The sequence below is a fragment of the Spermophilus citellus genome, assembly GCF_964194105.1.
Source record: "Spermophilus citellus genome assembly, chromosome: 19".
In the NCBI taxonomy this organism is placed as follows: domain Eukaryota; kingdom Metazoa; phylum Chordata; class Mammalia; order Rodentia; family Sciuridae; genus Spermophilus; species Spermophilus citellus.
The window spans coordinates 2109974-2134195 of record NC_138201.1 but is presented as its reverse complement, the minus strand read 5'-3'; the positions used below and the strand labels follow the sequence as shown (position 1 = coordinate 2134195).

The following is a 24222-nucleotide window of genomic DNA, read 5'->3' as shown; positions in this document are numbered from 1 at the left end:
CTCATCTCACTCCAGTCGCAATTGCGATTACGAGGAACGTAAAGAATGATAAATGCTGGTGAGGATGTAGGGGGAAAGGCACACTCACACACACGGTTGGTGGGACCACAATTTAGTACAACCACTCCTAGGAACAGAGCCACCATATGACCATGCTATGTCACTCCTGGGTGTTTATCCCAAAGAACTAAAGTCAGCATGTAGTCAGTGACACAGCACCTCAGCCTTTCTAGCAGCACACCTCACAATAGCTAGGTGTGGAATCAACTCAGTTGCCTATCCACAGATACATGGATGGAGACATCGTGGTGTATATGCACAGTGGAGATCTACGCAGCCATCAATAAGAGTAAAATGATGGCATTTGCTGGTAAATGTGGGAAGGTTTGTGGGCTGACCCTTGCAGTGACAGGCAGCCCTCACCACAGACGCTGGCCTTTAATAGGGACGCAGTGACTTCTTTACTCAAATAAAGACAAAGACCCTGGTTTCTGCAGCCAGAGCCCCTGGGTCAGATCACTCCCTAGTGAGATACTTAGCCTTGGCCAGTTACTCGGCCATTTGTGCCTCCCCTTTCCCATCTGTCAGGTGGAATGTGTACCCATGTTAATTGTCGTGAAGATTAAATGTGAACATGGGGACCTGCTGCCTGGCGAGCTCGGTGAACAGAGCTGTGTGTCGGTCTTTCCATCACTGTGACAAAGTACCCAAGATGAGCAATTTACCAAGAGGAAAGGTTCTTCCCTGGCTCCCAATCTGCAGATTCCGGGCCATGCCTGGCTGGCCTCCTGGCTTTGGGCAGGATGGTGTGCGGCAGAGCAGGACTGCTGGGGCCGGGACCCCACGATCCTCCTCAGGGGCATGACCCCATGATTGGAGCTCAGCCCAGCCTCCTAGAACTCCCACTGCCTCTCAGCAGCACCAGTGGGGAGTGACACAGGAGACTCTGGGGACCTTTGCCATGTCACCGGTCAGCTGCTGCCACTCCTGTGCAGAAGAGGGAACACGGTGTGCCTGGTCCCCACTGCAGGTGCCCAGGAGCCCCCTGCTCTTCCCACGCTGTCTTCCCACTGTGGTCACGATTTCACACACACCCAAGGGGATGGGGGACAGTACCCTGTCATTTGGCCAGTCTGTCTTCAGCTCATTCATTTTTAAAGCATCGTGACCTGGGGCAGGCCCGGGTTCCCCAGGTGACCACAGCTGCGCATGGCGGCCTCCAGGGCCCCGGGCCGGTTTCGGCATTTCCAGCTCATCACCCCCTGGCACAGGTGGTTGTTTTGGAGGCCAGGTGTGCCCCTCCGCGCCCTCGCCAGGGAGGCCAAACAGGTTCGGGGGCCCTCCCTTGAGTGCCGTGTGCATGCTCCCTGGGAGAGCCGGAGGGGAAGGCTTGGTTCCAGCACAGTGTGGTGCCCCTGAACTGCCCCCCAGGACATGCTTTGTCCGCAGCCCAGCCTGCAGAAGGCATGTGGCCCCTGACCACCCCGACTGACCACCACGCAGGTTGTCCACAATGAAGAGAGAGAGAGGCACCCATCAGGAGCGGCTGCCTGGGGGTCCACACACAGACTCTGGCCTCCGACTCACCAGCCACGTCACACTGTGGGGGCTACGTGGCCCCTGTGCCCGGCACCCATCTGTCCACTGGGTAAGGATCCAGTGGGGTCAGAGAGTGGACCCACCCAGGGAGCAGCCGGCAGTGCCCACTGTAAGCCGCGGCACAGGCGTCCCTGGGTGCCAAGTTACTGGCCGCACTTCCGTCTCCGGAGGGCCAGGGCCGATGGGAAGCTGAGTCCAACGTGGAACGCTGCTCAGGGCAGAGTCTCCTGCTGGTTTACCTGGCCGAGGTCACTGTCCACACACGCCTTCTGAGTACCAAGCCACTTCTAGACCCCTGTGGCTGCTCTCTGACTTGTAAGAAGGGACTGCCTCCTCGGGGCTCTCTGCAGGGTCGGCCACAGCGGGTGCACGGGAGGCGCTCGGAGCTGGGAGTGATTGCTCACCGTCTTCAGGGAGAAAGATCTATCCTACCCCCTTTTAAGCTGGTCGTGAAAACGAGAATTGAAAAGATTTCTTTCTAGAGTCCTGTCTCTGGACCTTGATTCATGTTTTTTTAAACCATGTTTTAGTATGTACTAAACATTCTGTGGTTTTAAATACCCAAAGCCCAGCATCTCTCCAGCTTCAGTGTGCTGAACAATCTTTTTCCCCCCTGCCAGAGGACTGGCTGGTTTTCACTGTCTCCACGACTCTGGCTGTGGTATAGGAAGGGGCAGAGAGGCAGGAGCCTGCTCTTTAAAGACGAGCATTTTCTGTGAATGTGATAAAATCAGCCACAAGTCACAGGTGAGAAACGCTGCCCCATCTCACAGTGTCTTTCTGAAACAGGAGAAACAGGCTCAGGGAGGCCAAGAACCTTCCCCAAGGTCACACAGCTAGCTCAGCCGGTTGTAGCCCCAGCCCTGAGACCTTCCTTAGAATTACTTTTTCTTCATCAAGATCAACAGCTGATATGATCTGTGACACACTTTCTCCTTGCAGACTACAGCAGGGCACGGGGGACAGAAACAGAGCAGCCATCATCTGCATTGTTCTACACGGACAGGTGTCACCAAGCCGGGCTCTGGTTATCGACCAGCATTCAGGTCCTTCAGATCTTCCATTAATACAAACCTTAACACAGTGAACATTCTTACCCATGACAAGGCTTCCAGGACAGAGGTGCACGGAATATTTATGTTAAATGTGTAGCCTATTGAGTACTTCTTTGAAGTTCAGAAGAAATAAATGACTTTTGCACGATTTACCACAAGCAAAAAAGTGACTACTAAGGTAGGTTTTTTTTTTTTCCCCTACAGAATGAATTTAATACTCACTGATGTTCAATTTGTGACTTAAAAATACCAGAAGACAATCCAGAAATGCTCTGTGTATTTCTAGACTGGCGGGTGGCACCCAGGATGACTGCAGGGCCGGGGCTCCGTGTGTACTTCTCCGAGTTGTGGCCGAATGTGCCCGACACAGAGCCTCACAGCGGGTGCCTTAGGAACTAGTTCTCTACACAGCAACAACTGACCTTGAACTGACACCTCAAAGACTGGAGAAAAACCAAAGGGGTGTTTGATCTTTCTTTTTGAGCATTAGACTGGTCGTGAGGTTCTCTTTTTACAGAACTGTTCACTTGTTTTTGGATGAACACTAACACTACAAAGTAAATTTTTGACCACCGCAGGTGTCCACTTTGACCCTAGGTGTACACACTGCCGGGTTTCCCTTGTTAAGGAATACGACTGTTGACTATTGTCTGATTCTTGAGGACGTCTCCTCAGGGGCCACAGCCACTCATGTACTGGGACGGTCAGCGATGCCCTGAGTGCCCCAGTGTGTCCCTGTGCACACAGGAGTTGGCTTTGGAGAAAACGAAAGGGAAGCTTCCTCCTCCCCCTTTCACACCCTCCTGGACACCCACACTCAGAACCAGGAGGGTCAGTTCTTTGCACACGCTCAAGGGTCTCCAGTGGTGTGCTGTCTGTGCAGAGCAGCGAGGACATTGACAAAACCATGGGGAACCACCCTGTGTGGCCGAGGACATGTGCGTGGGGCTGAATTTGGTGAGTATAAACCAAGTTCCCCAAATAGCTGTGCAGAGCTCCTGCAGGTGTATTAGACCTCTTGGCAAGTCACATTCCCTCCTCACAGGTGTGTAAAGGGACACGTGGCTTTGTCAATATTTGCAGGTAAAGCTCTCTTCCCCTGCGTATTTGCCTTCAGGGAACTAGAAGTCGGGGGAGCTGTTCCGAGGACAGGAGGAAGAGTGGGTCGGGTCTGCTGGAGGTGCTGCAGGTGTCTGTGCACCGTCGGATCCAGCAGTGAGCCCTGAGTTAACAGCTGCTACCAGCCTGGTGACTCACTTTACCAACCCGTGAATCCACCTACGTGTGACCTACAGCGGCGGCTGTGTTCTCAGAACTTACTGACTTGTCTGGCGATGGTTCGGATGATAGATCTGTGCAGGATGCTCTGAAGAAATCATTAAGAAGTGACTTGAGGGCCCGTTGCCGGATGAGCGTGAATTTGTTACATTTACCTGACTCTGTAACATCTCTCAGGATTGTTACGGCTGCCTAAATAGTAATTAGACACAAAATATCCCACTCTGAATCACTGCGGCTGAATTCTAAAAATTCTTATCAATGTCAGTCCAAACCACCTGTGATGTTTCGTAAGAGTTCTAAATTCTTCAACAAGCCACAGAAACAGCCATTTAGAAAGAGCTCCCTGCCACCGGCATTCCTAAGAGGGGCGGGACGTAAGACAGCTCAGCTTTTCATTTCTCTCTCAAGACCAGTGGAAGTTACTGGGCCAATGATAAGAGAAATAACATCAGCTAAGACCTGCGAGCCAACCTTGCATCAGCAACAGAGCAGTCGCCATCAAGGAGGGTTTTTACGGGACCACACCAAGCGCTCACTGTGTGATGAGCACCGTCCCTGGGGGCTACATCACTGGGGGTGATCACGTACCACTGGGGGTGAATCTGCCCCACCCATGAGACGCACCTCTGGGGGCAACTGCACCCCTGCCCAGCAGATGCACCTCTGTGGGTGATCGTCCCCATCCAGGGCACAAATATTGTAACAGGCAGGCAGGGACATGGAGATCATCGTAACTAGGTTTCATATGTCCAACAGTAGACACCTGAGGGGTAAAGAGCATTCAGGTAGCACCTCTACAGTCAGGGACTCCAGGGGACCCCCTGAGAATGCATATCAGAACGCAAAAGAAAAATGAGTGAAATCAGTCACAGCAGAGAAACTCTACCCCCCCTCCCCCACACACAAGCAGAAAACCAAAAGCAAACAGAAACCCCACCAAGAGCAACTCAATAAAATCCCAGCCCTGCCCGGCAGCAACTCCAGAGGCCAAGAACAGGTGCCCCCAGGCCCCACAAGCAGGGCAGGTGTGGAAAAGACATTTAAAGCCACCGTGTCTGAAAAATTTCCCCGTTTGATGTAAAGGGTAACCCCCAAATTCCGAGACAGTAAATGCCCATCATGAGACACACTGGGTCACGAGACACACTGGGTCAAGGAAGGCAGGGACTTCTTGTTAGCAAGCAAAAGACGTGAGCCGAGACCTCAGCTGGAGGAAGAATTCTGGATGCAGGGGTCTCTGCCTCAACAGAGGTGAATGGAGATGGTCCCAGACACAAGCTGAGAGGAGGGGTCTTAGCAAGTGCACAGGGAGAAGTGCCCACAGAGTCCTTCAGGGAGTAGCAGAATTGCCACCCAGGAGCACCAACCACACAGAAGGTGGAGGCCAGGAACAGTACCCACAGGGCAAATCGATGGTTTTAAAAATCTTTAAATATCTTTAAAGGAGATCAAAAGTTTACGCAAAAATAACAACGTCTCGTGCATCTGTAACACATCCCAGGGTGAAATGTACAACGTTAAACAGCAGAGAGGGGGAATTACCCCACGCACGCAGGGTGCTGCTCTCCACGGGAAATGGCGCAATGTCAAGTGGAGGCAGATTTGGTGAGCAGGAGATGTGCAGATTTGACCCCAAAGCACCCACGGAAGTCACAGGACAGCTGTAGCCCATGACCCAACAAGGGGACAAGAAAACACAACCCAGAGGGGGCAAAGAAGAACAGGCAAAACAGAAAGGTGGGCGAGGTGAGCCTGGTTGTGCCATGATCAACTTGGGGGTCAATAGAGGGCAGAGCCCAGCTGAAAGGCAGATGGTCAAACAGGACCCAGGAAATCAAGATGCAACTCCTACGCTGTGGGCTTCCGACAAGCAGACTGTCGATACGCAGAAACTCACAGGTCACAACAGAAACACCGGGCACGGTGGTGCACACCTGCCATCCCAGGGACTTGGGAGGCTGACGCAGGAGGATCGCAAGTTTGAGGCCAGTCTGGGCAGCTTAACGAGACCCTGTCTCAAAGTACAAAATTAGAAAGGCTGGGGATGTGGCTCAGTGGGTTCAATCCCCAGTACTCGGGGTGGGGAGGAGAAGATATCTGCTAATACCAATCAACCCAAAGAAACTCAAAGTGGCTACATTGATATCAACAAAGCAGTTTTCAGTGTCAAGAAAATTGCCCTGAGAACGTGAGAAAGAAACAGGAAACCCACAAGAACAGGCAGAGGTTAGAAAGTCCTCTGTCCATAACGGATGCACTGGAACCCACCGAGGGGGCCCGGATGACCTTCATGGGACATCCCATCAAGGACAGCAGCAAGCCCATCTTCCCAGTGCACAGGGGCCACCTACCATGACTGAGTGTATTCCAGGCCATTGTCCACAAACTCACACAAAGGGCACAGCCTGTCCAGGGAGGTTCTGGCCTGGGAGGGTTCAATCACCCTGGGCATTCTGTGTGTGGCGCTGGCCACTCCGGAGAACAGCGGTTGGGTGTCAGCGTGATCGCTCTGGGTGCCTGTTCCTACCCCTGGGCACTTGGGAAGGACCAGTCGCCACTTGGAGGTGGGGATTGAGGTGGGTAGGAAATACCGACAACAGGACAGTGGACTCTTCTTACTTTCCATGTGACCCCGCCCCCGATGGCATTCAGTGAGCGAGGCCAACAGGCAGATGGCCCTTACCTTGTGCACGCAGGCCTTGGCATTCAGGAAAAACAGCTCCACGGTGGTTTTCTCCCTTAGAAACGATATGCTCTCGATGTAAAACCTGAAAGACAGCACAGGGGATTGTTTCTTAGATTTATTCCCTTGTCATCGCAGCACGACTGTGTGGCCTCATGGAGCGTGCCCCTGCAGCAAGACAGAACTCGGAGGAACCAGGCAACCTGTGTGCTTCCCGTCCATCTGTACCACAGGTACCTGCAGATAGAATCATGCTTCTGTGGGTTGGACGGCGAGACCAAGGGAGGCTCAACATGCACCCAGCTGCCACACACCCGCGTGTGTCACGGATTCTCTGACAAGTGCTCTGGGGAGCTTGGAACACCCCGGAGAGCTTCACGCAAAGCCTGGGGTGGGGGTTGGGGTGCAGCGCTGAAGGTAGGAGGCCGAGCACACTCTGCACAGGGGACCCTCGAGGCTCAGAGGTGTCAGGCTGGGGTGGGCCCGGGCCCCCACTGCTCAACCCATGCTCAGAGAGCTTCAGGATACCTGGAGACCCCCCCTCCTCAGGCTCCTCCTAGACTTGGGTTTGCCCTGGCTGGGAGCCCAGCTCTCTGCAGCCGCCCATCTCGCTCTTTTCTCATGCAGATCAGGGTATTGAGGGCCTCTCCAGGGCCCCCTTTCTAGGATCTTGCCTGTTCATTCGGTGTCACAGGCTCTGTCCCTCCTCAGAGCTCTGACAACTCACGGTGAGGGGAGCAGCTGAGTCTGTAGGGACCCCTGGGCATGAGCTGAGGCCATAGGTTTTCCATGTGGGGAAACAGGTGCTCCCGCCAGCGCGCAGCTTGGGGCCTGGAAGGGCGCTTGCTCTGGAGCTGGAGAAAATGCAGATAACGCAAGGCTGGAGGGGGGTGAGGAATGGCTCTGGGCGCCTCTCAACAGTAATGAAACACAGCCAGCGATCTTATCACCGAGATGGTAAAATCATTCCAAAAACGCCAGTGACGTTGAATCATTAGGAAAATTCCACAGGGAGGAGAATAAAGCCTCTGCCTTTACTTATGGGGTTCACCCCATGAGGTGAGTGGGTGGGGAAGCCCCGAGGCGACCTTGAGCACCCCACCCCACCTCTGGCCTGGGGCACACCTGACTCACCTTCCAGGTCTGGTCTAAGATGGGTGTCAGGATCCTACTGACCTCATAGGAGTCCGGAAAGATCAGCTTTGATAACGTGCGTCAAATGCTCAAGGATCTTAACAGCAATGGCTCACAAAGCCTTTTCTCCCCTGGATCTAGAACTGGGTGTCACTGAGGAAGGGTAGTGAGTCCCCTGGCTTGTAAGGTGGAAGACAGTGACGCCTACCTGGGGGCTCTCGGTCAACTCTAATGGATCAGGTAAAATAGACCGTGCCCCACGAGACACCTGGGACAGGTGGGAACTGAGCTGGTTCTCACCACGGAGACCCTGTGATGTTGCTTTTGTCAGAAAGACCAGAGGAGGTGCTGGGATTGGCCTCTCTGAAGGCCAGGAGGACACAGCGTCTGCTGAACACAGACAGGTCCAGGCCGGGGGTGGTGTCTTTTCTGGACAACGTGCTGGACTTTCTTTCTTTTTAGATGATTTTAGTTGCCAATGGATTTTTCACTTTGTGCCTTTACATGTGGTGCTGAGGATTGAACCCAGTGCCAGGCGAGGGCTCTACCCCTGAGCCACGACCCCAATCCTACGTGCTGTACTGTCACAAGGTGGCTGTCACCAGGCAGAGCTGGCTGTCACCAGGGTCTCCTCCTTCCATGCAGGTTGCTCTACCTGGACCGCGGCTGCCTGGGCCGAGGACGGCGGCCCATCAGTGCCCAGGGCTCCTTCACAGAAGCCCACGACCATCCCAGACTCACAGGATAAAGGCCGTCTGTTGCAGCCCTTTTTGAAAACACACTGCTTGCTTTCTTCACATGCACTGGAGGGGGAGAGGGGATTTCTCCAGTATTTCGTTCCGTTGATGCCCAGGGTTAAATTTTCAGCTTTGTAATGAACCCAGAGGTGTGGAACTGGCGTAGGTTTTGGAGTTAAACTTCAAACAGCTTCACAAAGGATGCTTTCTGGGGAAGAGCGGCTGCTCCGAGAAGCTCTGCTGCCACCTTTCCGGCTCCTCCTGTGAGCATCTTCTCTCTTTCCTGATGGCTCACTTGACGGCCCATCAGTGGGTCATGATGGTGACAGCAGGCAGGCTGTCAGCCAGAGGACCGGACACGGCGCTCAGAGATCAAGCCCTGGAGTTGTTGTGGCAGGCTGTCCTTGGATTTAGGTGGCCAACACATTCACCTCGGTACCTACTGGAGGCCAAAGTCACCACTACGGAGCTGGGAAGAGTCATGTGGATCCCAGGCTCCGCGCTGGGGCCAGCTGCTCTGCTCTCTGTGTTCCTCTTACTCTGGTCCACGCCCCAGAGGAATGGGCGAGGTCTCCGATGTGCGGAACCTAGAGGGGCACACGGTTGAGCAGCCTGCGCTGGGTGGAGACGGACAGCGTACCCTTCTCACTCTACCAGGGGGACTATGATAAAATGCATGGACCCAGCCGGGAACCTCTTTAAAACTTGAACAGTAAAATCCAGAATGGAAACTAAGTGTCTTTCCTAGGCTCTTTGTCTGAAGGAAGCAAAGGCTACAAACGTATCTGTCTCAACACAGAACAGGACTCTCCTCACCAGGTAGGACTTCTCTGGTCCGCGGCTGAGCAGATTTCTTGGTCTTCTGGGCCTTTGAGCCCAGCAGAACTGCCTGTGCTCTGCCCTGGGGGCATTGCTAGGTCTGTGGGGCCTGACAAAGTCCTCTTTGGGGTTCCTCAGCCTGCGGGTCATCTCAGACCTGTGTAGATTGCTATCGCCCTGATCCCCACTCTGAGCAGGGAGACCTGCTGATCACTCATATGGGCTCCACCCCAGAGCCATCCTCGGTCTCCAGATCCACACAGGGGGCTGAAGGCCAATTCAGGTGGGTTCACCCTCCCCAGCATTTGGGAGTCCAGCGGATCCTGTCATCCCTGGGTGGACAGCAGTCTTGGAGAAGTCCTAATAGCTGCACTACCAGCTGCTCCGTGTCCCCTGCGGGCAAAGTCCTTCCCCCTGCCTGGGCTTCAGAGCCAAGGGCTATCTGCAGGTAGCCTGTAGAAGCCCACCTCTCCTGCCCTCTGGCTCCCCTCCCCCCTGGGAAGCTTTCTGAGCCCCGTAGAAGGGTGCAGGCCCAGGTGTGAGGGCCAGGAGAGGGACTGTCCATGCCAGAGGTGCCAAGGCCATGGGAATCCCAAGGCCCACCTCTTCAGAGCCACCAGAGCACAGCAGGGCTGGGGATGGGCGTGGGGGGTCAGTCCTTCAGGGAGGGGACAGTTGGGCATGGAGAATAATGGGGATCCAGGCTGAGGGCCTCCCCCCAGGACAAAGGAGAATGGGTCCGACCCAAGCCTGGTAGCTCATGATGAATGCTCCATAGCTCACATGGGTTCCTCAGAGGTACCACACCAGCTCGAATGTGTCCAGGGTGCCCAAAGCCATGTGGCTGAGAAGAGCTGGGCTTGCAACCAAGAAGGGCACCGAGGCACGGCTCAGTGGCCGGCTGGGGCTAGCACCGCGAAGGTGGCTTCGACTGTCAGGCTGCGGCCCGTTCCTGGCCTCGGTGGGTGGCACTGAGGGTGCTGCGGAATCCCTGCAGCCCAGCAGGGATCTCCACCACAAAGGAGGGCCTGCTGCCACGGACTCCCTGCCCGAAGGCCTCGCTGGAGAACCTGTCCTCTACCTTCTTCTGCCCCCCCATTACGAATCCTTAGGTCACCTGAGGCTTCCTGCCTCATTGCCCGAGACACACCCAGGCACACACACGTCCGTGGACCCCCAGGCTGTCTCCTAAAGCTGGAAATGACAGGAGTACCCAAGCGCAGGACCCAGGTCTCAGAGAGGGTGAGCACCTTTCCACACTCGGTTTCTGCCTTCTGACCAAGGAGCACAGTGAGGAGAAATTGGAGTCAGGACCGGGGGCTCTGTGTCTCTCCAACTCCCCAGGAGTGGACGCTCACAGGCGGGGGCTGCTCGCCAGCAGCCTGGACATTCTCACGGACATTCGGGGGCCCCCGACTGCATCCCCAGATGGAGCCCCCAGATGGAGTGCGGGGGAGCTCCGGCTGGTTCCCAGGGCCCCGGCAGGAGGAATCCAGGATTTCTCTGGGCTTTTAAATCACATTCCTCCTGAAAAGGTGAACTCCCCTGAGTGTGCCTATGAATTTTCTACTCCCTGAGAGCTCTAAATAACTTGTGACTACCCAGCCCTAAACACGGTATCTCATTCTTCTTTTATTACTTTTCACGCTGAATTGAAAATATTTACTCAAGTAATTGTTTTATTGTAGCAGAAAAAAAAATAAGCCAAAGAAGAAAAAAACAAAGTGATTCTTGCTAACATCTCAAACTTCTTTCTACATGTGCAGAGAGTTTGCAAAAGTGCCATCGAGCCGTGTAGCACTACCTAGTGGTCCACTTCCTTTACCTGGAATCTATCAAGATTTTTTTTTTTTTTTTTAATTTTTGGCACTGGGATTGAATCCAGGGGTTACTTAACCACTGAGCTACACTCCAAGCCCTTTTTATTTTTAATTTTGAGACAGGGTCTTGCTAAGTTGCTGCTGCGAGGCTGGCCTTGAACTTGTGATCCTCCTGCCTCAGCCTCTTGAGCTGCTGAGTCTACAGGTGTGTGTCGCTGTGCACACACTCCTATCAGGAGCATTACTACCTACGTCACTGAATTTTTCTTGTCACCCTAGTCTCTACCTGTTATAGATACATGGCTGTTGAAAAAAAAAATCTTCCTTTGACAAGGCAGCAGCAGTCTTGCCTCACATTTTCTCCTCAAATTCCCCTCCACGGTGGAGAGTTCTCTGCTCTGAGCCACCGAGGACAAGTGGCAAGTCACTACCATCCTAGGACACAGCAAAGGTGACTTAGAAAGGGGAGGAGGAAAGTTCGGGAGAAGGAAGACCAAAAAGAAAACAGGCGAGAGGCATTCAGAAGAGTTAACCCAGATCCTGCGGGGACGGAGCTGGGTGGTACCAGCCCAGCGGCCCCTGGCTGCCCTGCTCCGGGGCAGCGGGAGGTTTCCGACGAGGTCAGGCCAAGTCCCTGCACTCCTATTTCAAGCCTGCTTGTCACTCACTATCAAGCTTTTAAACGCTCACATCTGGGCTGCACTACCCAAGAGGCCGTGTGTTTGCCAAAGATAATTCTCCGCTGAAGATAACAACAGCCAGCCCAGAGAAGTCCCCAGGAGCCCGGGGGAGTCTGGGCCCACGTGGAAATGGAGAGCTGGCTAAATAAATTAAGGCCCATAAATAAATGACGGTGTGTCTATGCACATATCCCTTGCACACACACGGAGCACGTATCTTTGAGATTCTGTAACTGGAGGAAAGGCAAAGGCCTAGCGCTGAGTCAGAGAGGGAGGCCGACTCCTGCCTCGGCTTCTTTTCTCCCTGCAGAAGCCGCCCCTGTCAGAGCTGTGTCTGGCATCAAGGGGACGTGAGCCAGAGACCGACTTGCCCCTCGCATCTGTAGGAGCTCAGTGTTTAGGTCAGGAGTAAATGAGACGGTTCAGGTCAAGTGCTCAGCCGGTGCCTGTCACAGGGCTTCTGCCACATGTCAGGGGAGAGGCCACATCTCGGGGGCCAGCTGTAGGGTGGGTTTCTGTGCGTGCATCCTACGACTCAGGGTTTTCTTACGTTTCTAGAAGGTCTTGCACAAACTCCTTCTAGACTCATCTCAGGCCTGGACTGTTGCAAAAGCTTCTTAGCTCATCTCACGGTGTCCGGGACCCCTCCACTCTGCCCTAAGGCTGCAGCCAGCAGGAGGCTGTGTGAAATGGGAATTGCTGACCACAGGTCACAACTCACAGGCCTGATGCCAGGCAGCACATGCCTCCGTTTTAGGGATCTCTCCAGATGCAGGACGCCCAGGGGCTGTACACGTGACACGTTCCTGCCACGCAGCCTGCACACTGGCTCGTCCCCACCTGGAATAACCCTCCCAGAGATCTGCACAGCTCTGGCCTCTTCTCCCCGGGGTCTTTGTCCAACGCCAACTTCTCTGAGAAGCCTGTCGCAGTACGGAGACCCCGTGGCAGCCCGGGCGTCCCTGAGGCTCCCTGGCCCCTCCCTAAGGTATGTTTTCCGGAATCCCTTTCCTCAGACCACCTGCACATACACCTGCCTGAGTGCTGGCCTCTTCCCTCGAGGCTACAGGGAGAGCAGGGCTCAGTCACTCTTTGTCACCACGTCTGTGTCCCCAGCGTCAAGCACAGGGCCAGCTCCGTGGTAGGAACTCAGCAGCTACACGGCAGAGGAGCCCCTCATCCGAGAGACCCAAGGAAGGCCGTGTCCAGGAGCTGACTACGATGTGGGGGCCTCTGCCCTGCTCACTGTCCACCTGCCCACCCTGGCAGGGTGCCTCGCAGGAGCCCATGACAAAAGGGGTCAGGAAGAAGGGAAGCCCCCAGCCTGGGACTGCGTCTTCCAGATGTCATCCCAGAGAGGTGAAGGATGTGATCCGTCGTCGATTCATACGGGGAGGGGTGGGGAGAGGGTCCCGGGGACAAGCCCCCCCCCCCCAGCAGGCACTGCATCAGAACGTGGGCCAGGGTCCTGGGCGAGTGGGGGGCTGGGGCTGAGAGGGGGTAACTGCAGTTTGAAAAATTTCCCAAGATGACTCCATATGCCCTGGCGGTCCCTCTGAAGAACTCTGAAACACCAGGTCGTTTTCCATCCGGTCTCTTTTGTTGAGTGACTCGTTTGCTGTCAACGTGCCCTAACTCACTGTCCACCCCCACGGTGGACACCTGGGTATTTCTAACTGTCTGCACTAACAGCAGCAGTGACTCGCGTCCTTGCGATGGTGGGCGCCGAGGGAAGCCCTTTGTGTGCCTTAGCTTCCCAGTGGCCAGGCACTTAGGCCTGGGTTGGAGGGCTCCGTGCTTGCTGTTCCTGGGCAGGTGACAGTGCTCTCCTGAGGCAAGAGTATGTCGGGGTGACCCATCTCACAGAGGGTCCTCAAAGCAGAACCAAGTGACAGCTGCAGCTCTAGCTTCAGGGGCCACAAGCAGCCTGGAGGGGCCGTTGGTGTCTCTTCTGTCTTCTCTGCTTGGGAGGACGGAGAACCTCACGGGGACCCCGCTTCCCTGGGCTGTGTGACAGCCACCTTGGAGAGCCCCAGGTGCCTGTGGTCGGTTTGCCTACTTCTGTGGTGTGGGCTTTTGCTTTATCATGAATTTAATGGGGAGTAACGACCACAATTTAATTGGAATAATAACATGGACCATAATGATCTCATTATCTCGTTGGGAGCATGCACTCCCTGAAAAGGGAAGATCTAGATAAGCATCCAAACATGCAAGCAATTAAGGCGAAAGTACCGCGGGGCGATGGTGGGAGCCTCTGAGATAGCACTCGAGGACTGAGCTCTGGAACAAGACGCAGGCCCCTCTGGAATCCCGGGGCCCCGGTGGAAGAGACTCAGCGGCCCCCCGGATGACGGTCAGACCTGAGGTGGACCCGAGAGCAGCTGTCGAGAACTCGGGGAGAAATACGGCTACAAAACAAGGGAGCTGGCTAGGTCCTCCAAGGACACAGTGCTTTCCTTCGCCCCATGTCACGCTCCAGAAGCAGCACCCGTGTGCCCGCTGCTGCCTGACACCTGTGACTGGCACCAGCCCGTGTGCTGGGTAGGCGACAGGAGAGCAGAATCACAGGAGGGCAAACACCAGGGGTCTGGGAGCCCAGGGAGAGGTCTCCTGCAGGAACACAGTCCCCAACCACTCGTCCTGTTTGTCTCCATGGCGGGGCCAAGTGGAGGGGCCAGGGAAGGACAACTTGGACCCTCTGCTGTGCATACACACAGAGTTCCAAAAGTTGAGCACAGTAATGTGATTCTTTATGAAATAGCGTATTCCTCTTGTGCTGGACGGTGCTCGCCCCGCAGTGTGGGAGTGAGAGTTAGCTGTTCTCTGGCTCTGCTTCATGACCAGGTGCAGCGGTCATCTCTGGCTGGCTGCTGGCCTTCCCTTTCCTCCACCTCCAGGCAGCGAGCATGCGCCCCACGCCCTGTCCGGGAAGCTCATGCTGCTCTGATGATTTGTTCCTGCCAAGGTCAACGCCGTGCCACCTCCTTCCTGGGTTTTAAATATGACTTCCGAGGGGCTGGGTGAGGCTCAGGGGTAAAGCCTGTGCCCAGCACGCACACACCAGGCCCTGGGTTCTGCCCAGGACCACACACACACACACACACACACACACACACACACACACACACACACACCACAGGAAAGAAAAGACAAAGCACAACAGGACTTCCCGTAAGGAGAAAAATCCCAACTGGACTTTGGAAGAAAAAGAAAAAAAAAAACAGCAACTAGGGATTGTCAACAGCATCCGCTGCAGGAGGAGCCACAACTCCCCTACAATCACCAGCAAATCATATTTAAAAAGATATTCTTTAAAAAGGCGGGGAGGATAGATTATTCTCACACTTGTTGATTTCATGGAAAAGACTGAATAAACACAAAAAGCTATTTGTAAAAGTTCAGCGTGATTTTCCCAGGTCATTATAGTGAAATCATTTAGTAAAATAAATAAATAAGTATGATAAGGAAAAAGCGCTTCCACCATTATGAAATGGAGTGCGTTTGTTCCACCCCCAAATTAACACCCTCTCAGGATAGAGGACCATTCTCCAGGTTGACGCAGCTGAAGTAGGTTAGACTGATGAGAAAATGACCACCTTAGCTTACTTACTACTGACTTACTTATTTATTTTATCAGACTTGGCTTCAGACCAGGAAAACAAATTATCCTGAAGCCGTTTCATCCAACGTGGTTTGGGGGAGCAGCACCTGCGAAGGGGCTTTCAGCTCCACCATGAAGTTCTGTTTCCTAAGCTGGGCAGAAGAACTCGGGGGTGACTTCCTACCCCACTCTGTTTATCTTGGGTTGTTAATAATTAAGGGTAAAGCATTTGCAGGCTGACCGGCTGTGAGGAACCGTGGCTAGTTAAGTGCATCCATTTCACAACCCAGTCCAGGGCTGCGTCTGAGCAGAGCTCAGGGAGCCAGCCCCAGGTCTCGCTTGCAAACAGAATTCAGACCTCTGAGCTCTTAGGACAATTCCTTCCCCGAGCACTTGTCTGCACTGGACCTTCTGTTCCAATTAAGGCACGAAACTAAAAAATCCAGTGGTCTCCAGGTCTTCGGAACACATCCCTCCAACATACAATGTGACAACAAATGTTTGCCGTATTTCAAGTGATAAGAATCCTAAGGGATCTTGAAGAGGAAACAGGTTTATGCTGTAAGACACACCACTCATGTCTCTGAGGCTCAGTGTCAGTAGCCCTGCTAGCTCCGAGAGACCTACACCTTGGACACCCCCCTCTTGGAGGTGTCTTGATAGGTCTCTCCTCTTTTTATTCACCATCTCTGACCACCAGAAGTGTTCAAAAGCAAAACACAGACGCAGAAAAGACAGGAACCGCTGGCCACACATACGTACCTGACGGCAAACTGCAAGGCGGCTGGGCCCGGCTTCTTGGGCAGATCATGGTCCAGAACTCGGTGGTCCAACTGCAGCCAGTTCTGCTGACCCCTGTGAGGGCAGAGTGAGGAGAAGGGTCAGTGGAAGTTTCGGCAACATGGGGAGCCGGGAAGCTGACGGGGAGCTGCGGGCACTGAAGGCAGAGGCCAGCCCTGGCCCCCTGTGAAGGGCCGGCGCTTGAAAACCACGAACCCCTCTGCTCCGGCCCAGGGAGCTGGTCAAGGTTAACTTGTGCATTTGAAAAGTGGACCAGGTGTAAAGTCGCTCCCTGTAGCGTTATTTCTAATAGTAAAAGACCAGAAATAGCTCAAATGTCATACAGGGCATGGCTACAGTGGGTATCTAGAACCGTAGTGAAATACAACGCAGCACAAAGGAGCGGGGTGGGGTGCGGAGTCCGGTGACACACACACTGAGAAGAAACTGCAAGATACGATACTAAACAAGAGAGCAAGATGCAAGACCCTAAGCACAGTATAGTGCTATTTCTTAAAATCAATAAGAAGAATTAACATATATGTGTGCAGGCATGTATGAAAAATCTGTAAGAGGGTAAGAAACTGATTACAGTGATTATTTGGGGGAGTAAAACTGCCGGGCAGCATATTAATTTCTCGATTCTTATTAAATATGAAATGCAAAGTGTTTTAGTTAAGAAGGGCAGATTTCTGGTTTAATGAAATGAAACTCACAGCTAACAGTCACAGCTTTTGAAAATCTACAGGGCTGATTCTCCTCGGGTGCCGCTTCTGTGTACACACAGGGACTCAGTCATATTTAAACTGTGTTTATTTAATCAAGAGCTTCAGCAGGTTCGAGGGTAAAACAGGGCTCTCTATTGTGACCTCGCAGGGAGCCCAGGGCTGAGGATTGTTTATACGCTGCCAAGGTTGCCTGTCTAGTCCTCGCATTTGGGGACCTTTCCAGGTGTCCCCACAAAACCCAATTTTAAGAACACGCTGATGGTGCAGGGGGGTGTCGAACTGCAACAAAATCTATAATGGGCCTTCTTGGGGGGGCATCGCAGCTAACTAAAATACAAACCAGAAACTTCTAAGCTGTGTTCATTTTAAGTAGGTAGGAAAATTACACACAACAGCAGAATGCACTTTGACACCTCCCACACAGACGGAGTAGAACTTCTCCTTCTTCTGGTTGTACATGATGCAGAATCACACCTGTCATGTCGTCATGTGCACATAGAGTAGTGATGTCCCATTCATTCCACCATCCTTCTCCCCCTCCCCTCCCCTCCCTCCAGTCCTCTCTGTTCTTCCCTACCCCACCCCGATTATGAATCAGCATCTGTGTGCGTATCAGACAGAACTTTGGTTCTGTGAGACGGGCTCATTTTGCTTAGCATGACATTCTCCCGCTCCATCCATTCACCTGCAAACACCATCATTTCAAAAGTGTGACTGTTTCCTTGATTCACCCCCAAGGCTGCCGACAACTGTCCGAGATTTCCTTGGAAGAACATGCCGTGGGTAAATAAGGTGAGAGGCAGAACGTAAGCCACAGCTTTTATGAGTAAGGAAATAAAACAAAACAGAGGCCCGAGGCTCAGGGATTCTGACACTGTCTTCTGTCATGTTGAGGATGTCGTGATTGGAAGACACACTCAAATTTCAGAGCTGATCTCGTGTCCTCCTAAAACCCACGGGACGCCGTGTGGGATCACGTCTGAACGCTTTTCTCAGGGCAGATGCAGCAGGCTCTGGGTTGCCCTGGGTCCCCTCCCTGTGTGCAGCAGCTCACACGCTGCGCTGTTCTCACAAACCTGCATGAGTTATGTGCCAGGGGGAGGGACGTGGGTGGATAGTGCCACCAACACACGGCCAGCTGGCCAGCCACAGAGACACAGGTGGAAGGCCATGCAACGTCCAGAGGAAGCCGCAGCACGGGAGACAGAGCCCACGGCAGGTGCTGTTGCCCTGCGGGAGGGCTGCGGTGGGGGGTCCGCAGGGCCTGGCCAGCACCAGGGCATCGAGCATTTTTCCATGAAAAGTCACGTGTACGTAATGTAAAATAAAAAATTAAAAGTACACGTCAGAAATCAGATTTTTAAGGTGTACTTGTAATCTTAACAACTGGAAAACATCTTGAAGAATGAACAGATGAAAAGCACCCCCCAGTTCCACCCCCTGAGGTTATCAGTAGGGTCACGTACAGCTTCTAACCTGCCTTTTCAAGAGTTTCCATCAGCAATAGAAGAAATAGAGTCAACTTAAAAAGACAGGTGCGTCCAGTCCTCGTGGGTGGGCAACCATAGCCCAGTGCTGTCCTTCTGACCCGAATCCCTTCAGTCTCAGGCACGGCTGAGGGACAGTGACCAGAAGCCATGGTTGCATCCATCTGCCATCTCTTCACTCAGCCTTTCCCAGGGTGAGGAAGGACTGCCCTGGGTGCGGAGGGCCAGGCTGCCCTCTGGTGGCGGAGTCGGTCCTGCATGGCTGGCTCTGGGGACTGGGCCTCCCTCTGCGGGTCTGTGTTTGCCTGTCTGGGCTCAGGACCCTTCCACCACGCAGGGCAGTCGGCCTGCCCATCTCCCCTGAGCCAGAGCACTGGGTGCATACAGCAGCCAGTTCACTGACAAAATGCTCCTTCGATTCTATTTAAAGACGTTCACCAAAGGCTCCGCTGATGTGGCATCTGGGCTGGCAAATGGGCTCAGACGGTCCTGGGAGGGGCCCCACGCAGCGGTTTAGGGGGGTGACAGGGAGGGCAGAAAGAAAACGCTTTCCAAAAATATTTACCAAAGCTGCAGGGCCAGGCCTGTGACCCAGACGCTCCAGGGGACACCCTCAGACAGAAGCGGGTTTCTAGGCGTGTTCTCCAAGGAGGTGGAAGTGGCCAGCTCTTCCCTGCCCACCACAAAGCCCAGCTCTGAAAACAAGCAGCCCCAGAGCCGGCAGGCCCCTCCCCAGTGTGATTCACCAGCCCACGGTGCTGCAGCGGGACTCGGAGGACACGCTGGAGCCAGGGCCTGAGAGGCCTGGGCCTCCACTGCCGGAGCCCAGGCCGCACAGGAAGGGGGCCCGCAGGCCACGCTTCCCCAGGAGTGGCTGCAGATAGGGCCCGGGGACAGAGGGCGAGGCCGGGGCCGACCGTGGGGCCTGCTTTTCTGTCTAGGAAGCTCTAACGTGTAAAGGCTGCTTGGTCTCTGTCCAGCTGGCGTTCAGCTGAGCTTCCGAGTGGCTGGGACCCTCTTCTCCAGCACCCTGTGAGCCTGGGGCCCGAGGAACCCCACCCTGCCGTCACAGATCCTGTTCCCGCCCTGTGAGGCATCCACAGCACCCTGGGGTGCTCCCTGGGTGCAGCTGCGACCTGCTCCTCTTCCTGTCTGCACGCTGGGCAAGTGCACCCTGCTCGGGACCATGTCCCTGCGTTTACCCCCAGACGACTCTTGCCTGGGATGGTCCGGCCTCCCCCTCCATCTCATCAACCTGCCCCGGGTGCTGTGGGAGGGGTCTGCAATCCCAGCCACTCAGCACTCGGGGGGATCGCAAGTTGGAGGCAGCCTGGGTGAGACCCTGTCTCAAAATTTAAAAAATTAAAAAAAGGAGGGATGTAGCCTGGCAGCAGAGTGTCCCTAGGTCCAGTCCACAGCCTGGTGAATAAAAAGGAACAAGAAAAAAACAGAGTGCACCGGCCAGCGTGCCTCCCTAGAGAGGCAGGACGTCCTGCAGCCTCTGTGCAGAGTCCCTCTGTGATGGCTGAGGGTAGGACGGCAGCCCTTCATAGCCTGAGCCTCGGGCTGTGCACAGCCTCCTTGATTTGCTACTAGGATCCCCTGCCGGCAGCCTATCACGGGGCCTCCTGTGGCGCTCCCCTTATAGAGAGGATGATGAGGTTCCTGGTACAGATGAGAGACCTTGGCCTCAGAGCCAAACAGCTGCCCTCACACGCCTCATCTCATACCTTTCCCTCCTTCTCCCTCTGCTCTGGCCACACTGCCTTTTTTCTTTCTCAAAAAGCAAGCCAAAAAATAAATACATAAAACAAAATAAACCACAAAATGAGCTGCCCCAGGACCTATGCACTGGCTGTTTTGGGAATGCCTCTCCAAACTTCTGCAGAGCTGGTTCTGACTTTCCAGCCCCTGTCACCTCCTAGAAGGCTCCCAGGCCCCCCTGCCCCCTGCCTCTCCTGTCATGGCCTCTCACACTATGTTCCTCAAGTGCTTGAAGTTGCTGGAGCTTCCTCATCATAGACCTGTGTGCTGGTCCTGCCAGGAAGCCCCCAGGGCAGAGCCTTGTCTGTGTGGCTCACAGCTGACCCCTTGGGATCCAGAAGGGGTCAGCTGGGGGCTGGGGGGCACTCAAAGCCAATGAAGCCCTCCAGAACCGGTGCTTCGGCCTCGCCTCTCTGTGACCCCCACCTAAATGACAGTGCGTGGGGCAATCACAGCCTGTGCCGTGTAACTCCATCATTATGTATTGTGGCTTGGTCTGGGGCTACCGGCTGCTCTGTCACATCCAGATGCCACCTACGTGCCTGCATCGATCTGTCACCTCTGCTTCCCGTGAGCGGCTCTGGGTTTCCAGTGGGTGCGAGGCCCAGGGACCTCTGCACTTCCTACTTTGCCCAGCAGAGGGAGCAGACAGGCTGAACAAGTTCTTCCGGGGCTCCCGGAGGCGGGGAGGCCCAGCAGCTCTCCCTAGACTTTGCTGAACCCCGAGTCTAGACCACGTTTTCAGAATTTTCTTCATCTCCTAGATGGCCGAATCTTGAGGCTCCGTCCGGTGGTGCCGGAGGCTGTTGGCATTTGTGGGAGGTCCCAGGCCACCAGCCCACCCTGCAGGAAGTCCCTGGAGGCCTCAAGGTGTTCAAAGCAGCTCCTTGAGACCGTTCCCCGATGACTCCACTGAAGCACTGACGGGGACAAACTAGGCTGCCACAGTGCACGTGCACGCGCGCACACACGCGCGCGCGCACACACACACACACACACGCACACACACAGAGGGACTGGTAATTCCAAGTTCATTTGCTTACACAGTTTGGGATTCCCACCAGTGTACTCTACCTACAGTGCCTGCCTCATTTCAGAGAGGATTTAAAGTGTCCCCACACACACACACCGTAATGTGATAACTTAGTATGAAAAATGGGAAGTAAAGGGAAAAAGAAGGTTGAAAGTGAAAAGGGAACATAAAATGGACCTAGGCTGCAGTTAAAGTCTGTTCCACATTGAACCACGTCTGCCTGCCTGTCTGTCTATCTGGTACCGGGGATTGAGCCCAGGGGTACTTGGGTTCAATTGACCCCTCTAAGCTACACTCCCTAGCCCCTTTAATTTCCTTTTGAGACAGCGTCTCGTGTCTCCTAAGTTTCGGAGGCTGGTTGTGAACCTGTGGTCCTCCTGCCTCAGCCTCCCCAGCAGTGGGATCACAGGCACGCACCACCTCACCCAGCCTATATACATAGTTTTGAGGTGACTGTAAATTCGCCTTTTAACTTCCTTGCCACCAATACCAGAAAATCAATTCACTTCCATGATACAAGGGAAGAACAACCTAGTGCCTCTCTCTCCCTCCATGAACAAGTACATCTGTACTCAGAGATGGGAAGAGGCAGACAGCAATTAAAATCCACCAACACTTGACTACGAATTCCCAAATCCCTCAGAAGGATGCTTTGAATTCTTGAAATGGCCACGATTCCTTGTCTAGAAGAAATCCTGCACGAGGAGTCCTTCAACCAAGCAGGACATGCTCAAAGGCTTGGGTTCTCTCCCCTGTCCTTCATCCTGACTGACCGCGAGCAGGCTGCCCGGGCAAAGGTCAGAAACGAAACCCGGAGAGGCTTACGTGTCGTCTGTGAACGTTATTCCAAAGTACTCCTTCTCCTTCAGGTTGAAGTGTGAAGCCACCAGGTCTAGCAGCTCTCTGGACAGAAGTTTGGGCTGTCGAGATAAAAACCGGATCAGAAGCTGTTTGGTTAGTTTCTCCCTCTCATTGGTACCATCCTCTTCAGCCCTGGATAGTCCTGGGCAGCCTCAGCCTCTGGGTTCTTAAATATCTGCTGGCATTGGCTAATAGGCTGAATCTACCGTAAGCCACTCTCTAAGAACTGTGGGAAGGAGAGGAGGTGGGAGAGGGGACATCCGTGAGACAGTGTCATTGCTGTGTGTCTGCAGTTCGATGGAGGACGTACTTTACTTTCCCCCTCGAAGGTGACAGTGTGGTTACCCACGCTAGTGATCAACATGGCGAATACCAAACGCCTCACTGCCCAGGTATCTGCAATACTATAAAAGATGTGAGATTGATTTTGCCTAGTGCTATTAAAAAGCCTCAAGGCCCAAGGAATGGCGGCTACAGAACTAACAAATAATAACAACAATGCCAATTACCACTCATGGTGCTGAGCTCACTTCAGTTGTAAGATTTGCGTGGTCTTTTCTATCAAAGCTAAACACGTCTACTGGAACTTGAGTGTCACATTTATAATGCAGCCATCTTAAGTCAGGGAACCATGAGGCCAGAATGGAGCCATCTTAACTTAGGGAACCATGAGGTCAGAATGGAGCCATTTTTAAATTCCCTAACAGGTATCCAATCAAAACTGTCGCTCTTTCCTGTGCCCGCCCCAATTTTATATTAACTAATCAAGTAGACTGTATCTCCTGAACTCCACCCATGAGGAGCAGGGGCAGTGCTTTGTTAGGGATAAATGCTGATGGACTGCCTTCCCAGATGTGCTTGCTGGCTGGATCCCCTTTGGGGGCACCCCCTTCTGCAGAAGTACATTCTGCCCTTGCCCACCTACTTCCCAGTATGCATTTGATTTCTTGCAGCACCTCGGTATTTCTGACAACCTCCCTTTTCTCTTTTTACCCTTACCATCAGCCTAGGAGGTGGGCTTTGTATTTTCACCACTTAGGTGAGCGAGCTGAGGCAGAGTGTCACTCTCTTGGGAAGGACAGGGATTTGATCCAGTTCTGCCTGCTCCTGAAGCCTGAGCTGCCATTTCTGAGGATGGAGTGACTGCTCCCTTCCTACTCAGTATTGTCACCAGAGTGTACAGAGGGAGACCCCGTCAGAAGCCAGATCTGATCCACGGGCTTGGGGGGAAGCTCCAGCTCTGCTGGAGGGCAGCTCCGTGTGGACTCCACCCGTGTCCACATAATGACTGGTGCTGGACTCACGGGGCCTGGGGCAGGAAAGGGGCAGGACAGGGTGGCACTTGACAGATTCTGGGTGGAGCCACTTGGAGACACTAGCGTGGTGTGGAGGTTGGATGTTTGCTATTGGGGAAGGAAAGTGGTCAGGGCCTCAGGTGACTAGGAAGTCAGGCATGGGCTGTGACAGCATGGTCACAGCACTGTCACTCACAGAGTGCTGACGTCGTCTAGCTTGGTTGGCTGTAAGTCCACCGCCCGGGCAACCGTCACCCGGGTTCCCAGCTGCGTGTGGAAGGTGTGCCAAGCCAAGCAGCAGGACGTGGCCTCACTGCGTGACCGCCCTCAGAGGAGTGTGGTGGCTCCTACTTACCAGCCAGAAGTTGAGAGAAGCTGAGACACTGGCTCAGGGCACACAGCCACCGAGTGCCAGAGACCCCGTTGGAGCTCAGGAGTCTCCAATTCTCTGTCCCTGGTGGCCATGGCTTTATAGGCCGTGTCCCCCCCCCCTCCCCCCCGGTCAGCCCGCAGTCCCTGGCTCGGCTGCACACGTAAGCCAGCCACCTGGACGCGGACCACGAGGCTCAGGACAGAGCCGGGATGGACTGCCGGGCGGGGAGGCACCTACCTGAACCAGCAGCTCCAGCCTTCTGTCATCCAGGAGGTGCACCTGGCAGTGCCTGCCCTCTGTCATCTGTGGGGACAAGACGGCAGCGTGGCATTAGGTGGGGCTGGCCAGCAAACCCTCAAACTGGCTGCTCACTTCCTGCTTAGGACATGTGCTCAGCCTGAGAGGGGCTGCGTTCTGTCCCTCAGTGGGCTGGGCCAGAAAAAGATCTATCACCAGCCTGACCTTGGATTTAAATCAGAGTACGAAAAG

The 24222-nt window shown here is 54.1% G+C and overlaps 1 protein-coding gene across 5 annotated transcripts in view; it reads right to left on the bottom strand.

Annotated features, from left to right (window-relative positions):
- FRMD4B (FERM domain containing 4B) overlaps positions 1–24222 on the bottom strand; it is a 191079-nt gene that overhangs the window by 66219 nt on the left and 100638 nt on the right. For all 5 annotated transcript variants that reach the window (XM_081276147.1, XM_081276148.1, XM_081276144.1 and 2 more), the window contains 4 exons: positions 23971–24036; positions 22030–22124; positions 16175–16267; positions 6619–6703 (listed from right to left, as the gene is read on the bottom strand). In XM_081276147.1, coding sequence (XP_081132273.1) covers positions 6619–6703; positions 16175–16267; positions 22030–22124; positions 23971–24036 — 339 coding nt within the window. The remainder of the gene's footprint in view (positions 1–6618; positions 6704–16174; positions 16268–22029; positions 22125–23970; positions 24037–24222) is intronic.